Source organism: Anser cygnoides, chromosome 1 (genome assembly GCF_040182565.1).
Source record: "Anser cygnoides isolate HZ-2024a breed goose chromosome 1, Taihu_goose_T2T_genome, whole genome shotgun sequence".
NCBI classification, from domain to species: domain Eukaryota; kingdom Metazoa; phylum Chordata; class Aves; order Anseriformes; family Anatidae; genus Anser; species Anser cygnoides.
Window position 1 is genome coordinate 175516702 of NC_089873.1, and position 6348 is coordinate 175523049.

At 45.6% G+C, this 6348-nt stretch overlaps 1 protein-coding gene across 1 annotated transcript; it reads left to right on the top strand.

The window, feature by feature from the left end:
• The first annotated feature begins 570 nt into the window (after window positions 1–570).
• PCDH20 (protocadherin 20) lies at window positions 571–6133 on the top strand. Its single transcript, XM_048047763.2, has 2 exons — window positions 571–949; window positions 1942–6133. The coding sequence occupies exons 1-2, from the start codon at window positions 800–802 to the stop codon at window positions 4654–4656; spliced, it is 2865 nt and encodes a 954-aa protein (XP_047903720.1). The 5' UTR covers window positions 571–799; the 3' UTR covers window positions 4657–6133.
• The last annotated feature ends 215 nt before the right edge of the window (window positions 6134–6348 follow it).

Sequence of the window (6348 nt, forward strand, 5' to 3'; positions counted from 1 at the left end):
CATTAATTTAATTTTTTATTTATTAGATCCATGGAAGGACAACTCGAGTTTCTTATTTATTTATTTATTAAATCCACAGAAGGACAACTCGTGGGTTTTATTTATTAATTCGTTTTTTATTTATTAAATCCACAGAAAGATAACCCGTGGCATTTATTTATTTTTTTAATATTATTATTTAATCCACAGAAGGACAACTCGTGGTTTTTTATTTATTTATTAAAGTATTTATTATTTATTACATCCACGGAAGGACAACTTGTTTTTATCTATCTATTTATTTATTTATTAAATCTACGGAAGGACAAATCTAGATTTTTTAATTAATTAATTAATTAATTATTAAATCCACAGGACATCTCGTGATTTTTATTAATAAATTTATTTATGTATTTATTTTTTTATTTATTAGATCCACAGAAGGACATCTCGTGTCTTTTTTAATTATTTTTTATTTAAAAAAAATATTTTTGTCATTTTATTTTAAAAAATTATTTTAAAAATAAATAAATAAATAAATAAATAAAGGACATATCTTGTTTTTCTCCTTGCAGCTTCCAGACGGGAGCATCTCCTTCCTCTGGTGGTCCCAGCGCCTCCCTCCAAGCCGCCTAATCCCTCTCCCCTTGCCCGCCCTCCCTCTCCGCATCCTCCACCGCAGCCTCCGCGATCGCGCACCCCCCTCTCCTCCGTCCCCCCTCTCCCCCCGGACGGTCGGGGGAGTGTCGTGGGCGGTGCACGGTGCTCAGCCCGGCTCGGCCCAGCCCGGCACGGCGGAGGCGGAGGCGACGGCGGGGGCATGGGCACGGTCTCGGGCTGCCGCGGGGAGGAGAGGCGCCGGGCGGGCGGCGGAGCGGGCGCGCTGCTGGGGCGCAGCCGGCGGCGGAGGCCGGGCATGGGGCCCCCGGGCAGCCGCGGCAGCACCAGCAGCGCCCGCGGCAGCCTCCAGGTGAGGGTGGGGAGGCGGGAGGGCAGGGGAGGCTCCTGCTTCCCCAGCCCGACTTCGCACGCAGGAGCAAAATTATATATATATATATATATGCATGCCTATATATGTGTTGGGTTCTGTGTGCTTTTTTTGTTGTTGTTCCTATGTATTTTTTTCCCCGATCGCAGCAGCCGCGAAAAGTTTTTTTCGCTGTTGCTGCCGGCTCGGGTTGTAGCGGAGAGCGGCGAAAAAAAAAAAAAAGGAAAGAGCGGTTAAAAAAAGAAGGGGGGGGGGGGAAGATCCCCCGGGGCGACGACACCCGAAGTTACTTCGGGGAGCCCCCATCCCTCCGCGGGGCGCTGGGGATGCACTTGTCAGCCAACGCCGGCAACTTCCTTGGCGCTACCTCTCCGCGGCCCCTCTGCTCAACTCGTATTTAAAGGTTTTTTTAAGCTGGGGCAGCCCAGCGGAGCTGCGAGGTGGTGTGGGGACAGCTGGGGGGCCGTGGTTATCAGGGGCATGCGGGAATAACGGGGCTTTGGGGCCGGGGGGTGGGTTATGGGGGCGAGGAGGCAGGGTCGTGTTTTACCTTGCTGGTGTGGGATGGGGAGTGGGGGAGGAAATGTTTGGGGGTCTCTTGGGGTGGGAGGGTGGGTGCAGCGCTGATGAGAAGGGGGAGAAGGTCAGGAAGGGGGGTATGGGGGGTATTGGTGCCCCTGGGTCAGCCCTGGCAAGGGAGCGTGTGCTAGGGGGAGTGCAGCTGGTGCTGGCTAGAGGGTACAGATGGTGATGCCCTGGGAGTAGCTGCTGTACCGGGGCGGGGGGTGAAGGAGGGGGACAAGATGGGAGATATCTCTCCCCTATTAGAGGGAGAATGGTTTCAGGTTGCAGATGCTGCACTCTGCTCACTGTGTCTGTAGGGGAGGCGATGGGCAAGGGGGTGGCTGCCTCCTGCCTCTCCTCCTCCTCTAACACCACCCTATCCCCACGCCCCTGTGCCTCTCTCTCCCTAGCACTTGCTCCTCTTCCTCCTCTTCGTTGGACCTTTCAACTGCTTCGCCAGTTACAGCCGCGCCACTGAGCTCTTCTACAGCCTCAACGAGGGGCTGCCCGCTGGGGTGCTCATTGGCAGCCTGGCCCGTGACCTGCGGCTGCCAACAGCTGGCGGGCAGCGCCCCACAGCCCCCCAGCCACCCCTCTCCTTCACCCTGGCCTCCCGTGGCTTGGGGGGACAGTACGTGCATCTGGACAACCGCTCCGGAGAGCTGCACACCTCGGCCCTGGAGATCGACCGGGAGGCTCTGTGCGTGGAGAGTGGTGGGGCCGCTGTCTTTGGGGAGGCAGATAGCATGTCCTCCTCCTCCTCCTCCTCCTCCTCCTCACTCTCGTCCGAGTCATGCCTGCTGCTGCTGGACGTGCTGGTGCTGCCGCAGGAGTACTTCCGCCTGGTGAAGGTGAAAATCGCTATCCGAGATGTCAACGACAACGCTCCCCACTTCCCTGTGCCCCACATCCACCTCTCGGTGCCTGAGAACGCACCTGTGAACACCCGCCTGGCTATCGAGCACCCTGCCCTTGACCCCGACGTGGGCACCAATGGCGTCCAGACTTACCGTCTGCGAGATAACTACGGTGTCTTCACCCTGGACGTGGAGGAGAATGAAAGCGGAGAGAGGACCCCCTACCTGATTGTCATGGGGGCTCTGGACAGAGAGGCACGGGAGGAGTATGTCACGGTCATCATTGCTGAGGATGGGGGCGCTCCTCCGCTCGTGGGCAGTGCTACGCTTACTATTGGCATCAGCGACATCAATGACAACTGCCCCCAGTTCAGCGACTCACAGCTCAACGTCACCCTTTATGGGAATTCCAGCCTAGGGACACATGTGGCCACTGTCCACGCAGAAGACCTGGACCTTGGGTCCAATGCGGAGATCACCTACTCCTACAGCCAGAAGGTCCCTCAGCCATCCAGAGACTTGTTCCACCTGGATGAAAGCACAGGAGCCATCACTCTCTCCAGTAAGATTGATGGGGACGCCCCAAGGCTCCACAGGCTGATCATATTGGGCAATGGTCCTGGTTGTATCCCTGCTGTGATCACAGTGCTAGTGACCATCATCAAAGTCATGATGAGGCCACCTGAAGTTGTCCCTCGTTTCATAGCTAATGAAGTGGAAGGAGTGGTGTACTTAAAGGAATTGGAGCCTATTAACACACCAATAGCATTTTTTACCATCAAAGACCCTGATGAAAAATACAAAGTTAATTGCTATTTGGATGGTGATGGGCCATTCAGACTTTCACCATACAAGCCATACAACAATGAATACCTCTTAGAGACCACAAAACCTTTGGACTATGAGACACAGCAGCTGTATGAAATCTCTGTAGTTGCATGGAACTCAGAAGGATTTAACGTAAACAAAATAATCAAAATACAAGTTTTGGATGACAATGACAACTCACCAGTTTTCTCTCAACAGCTGATAGAATTATCCATTGAGGAAAACAATGTTCCCAATGCTTTCTTGACCAAACTACATGCTACAGATGCTGACAGTGGAGAAAGAGGGGAAGTGTCCTATTTTTTAGGGCCTGATGCACCTTCCTATTTTTCTTTGGATAAAACCACAGGAGTTCTCACAGTTGCCACTCAGCTGGACAGAGAAGAAAAGGAGAAATACAGATATACTGTGAAAGCAGTAGATTCTGGGTTCCCTCCAAGAGAGTCAATAGCAACTGTCACCATCACTGTGTTGGATAAAAATGATAATAGTCCAAGATTTATCAATAAGGATTTCAGCTTTTTTGTGCCAGAAAACTTTCCAGGTTTTGGTGAAATTGGAGTTATCAGTGTCACAGATGCTGATGCAGGGCAAAATGGATGGGTTGCCCTTTCAGTCCTGAATGGAAGTGATATTTTTGTCATAGATACTGGAAAAGGAGTTTTGAGAGCTAAAGTCTCCCTGGACAGGGAACAGCAAAGCTCCTATGTGCTGTGGATCGAAGCAGTTGATGGTGGTGATCCCGCCCTGTCTTCTACTGCAAAAATTACTATCCTTCTTCTGGACATAAATGACAACCCCCCTTTGGTCTTGTTTCCACAGTCTAATATGTCTTATTTGTTGGTTCTTCCTTCTACCCTTCCTGGCTCTCCCATCACTGAGGTCTATGCTGTCGATAAAGACACTGGCATGAACGCAGTCATAGCATACAGCATCATAGGAAGAAGAGGCCCCCGGCCAGAGTCATTTAGAATTGACCCTAAAACTGGTAATATCACCTTGGAAGAGTCGCTCATGCAAAATGACTATGGCCTGTATCGGCTGCTTGTAAAAGTTAGTGATCACGGCTATCCAGAACCTCTCCATTCCACTGTCATGGTGAATCTCTTCGTCAATGACACAGTTAGCAATGAGAGCTACATTGAAAGCTTATTAAGAAAGGAGCCTGATATCAATATAGAAGAAAAGCAGCCGCAAATATCCATAGAACCTACACATCAAAAAATGGAGTCAGCATCCTGCATGCCTACTTTAGTAGCTCTGTCAATAATAAGCTTGGGTTCAATTGCTTTAGTAACTGGGATGGGCATTTACATCTGTCTGAGAAAAGGGAAAAAGCATCACAGAGCAGATGAAAACATGGAAGTACAAATCCCATTAAATGGAAGAATTAACCTGCACATGTTGGAGAAGAAACCAATGGAGATATCCAACATATGATGTTTCCTTGTGGATAATTCAAATCAATATCTGGAAAACCTTAGACAACTCTGAAACACCTAGCTGTGGTTCGTATTGACAGAGATTGCAGTGAAGGACCACTAATTTATAACTTAATAATATTATAATTGTAAATAGCTGTTTACAATTTTTTAAATTCAAATTCAGTGTACAGCTTTTTTTATGAAAACTTAGTACTAACAGCTAGCACCCTGTCTATAAAAACATGGACATCATTTGCAGCTTTCATTAATTGATATGATCAGTGACCATAAAAAAAAAAACGGGAAGGTAAGAATTCTTTAAACTCAAGTTTTAAAAGTATTTTTAACCACAAGAGGGCATCAGATGCTCCTGAGCAGGGAACTGGTTGAGGTACTGTCCATAAGATAAAGTATATTTTAAATATATTGATTTTAATATAAAATATGCTTTGGCTTACAGAGATTTACACAGACACACACACACAAAAGAGGAATGTCTGTCCCGATGTGTGTATAATTAAAAGAATAAGGACATTAAAATGCACTAGTAAAGAATTTTTAAAAAAATGTTTATTACCTCACAAGTAAAGCTTTTACAGTAGGATAGAAAAGGCATTAACAAGAAGTGCAATTCCTGTTGAGAAAGAATGCAAGATATTATAATGAGAATCTGAACTGCTGTGGCATACCATCTTTCATTTGCTCTAGCTTTCACCCACACTATCATTTGTTCCAGAAGTCTGCTAGTCATTTTTATGGAAAATTATATTTAATATTTCCTACAGGAAATAAGGACAAAACCCCATGCTCATCCTTGTAAACATGCCAGATACAAGGAAGCAAGGGAATGGCTAAATCTTTATTTGTCGCAGAAGTGGTAATATTTTTGGTACTTTTAGCAATCTGTTGTTAGTACTCCATCAGTTTGGTTGTGTAATAGATTTTTCATGTGATACTTCTGAATCTGATCTGCCAGATGAAAACAAAAATGACTTCATATTATAGGGAATTATAGGACTTGGTTTGTACTGACTGTTGCTCCTTTCTGGATTGGTATTTCATGTGAAAGATCTTATTTCTGATTTCTGGCTACCATTCCTGGCTCCTTTTCATTGGCTTTGATTTTGGATTAGATCCAAAATCTGACTTGTAAGACTGGCAGCATATTTTCTTGATAATTTATTCTTCGCTGTATCCTCTGCAATAAAGCAGCAGGTTTATCAGTGATGTCTCACTTTCACTTCATTTTAAGAACTGAAAACTATATTTTGTATGATGATTACATCAGATTTCTCTGTGTGAACAAGATAAATTAGTGTTATGCTTAAAACGGATTATTTTGATTTCTGGCATCATATGTCTGTAATGTACCGAAAGTGTTTATATGTCTGCAAATTAAAGCTATATATTTTCATAGTAACTTATTCTCTATCTATCTTATCATGCTGAATATTATTTTAGTTACAAGGAATACATACTTCACAGATATCTGACTGCTGACTATGTTATGTCTCATGATACTTCTTCAAATTAGTACACTTCAGAATCATTGTTGAGGATTTATGTTATCCCCCTTGATATTGCTGGTAAAGACAATTTTATTTCAGCTGATGTAAGTTGGGCAGCAGCTGATACCTGCTTTAAAAAGTAGGGAGAGCAATTTGAGGCAGTTTTTGATTTTCTTTCTGTGAGTGGCACATTACTTCAC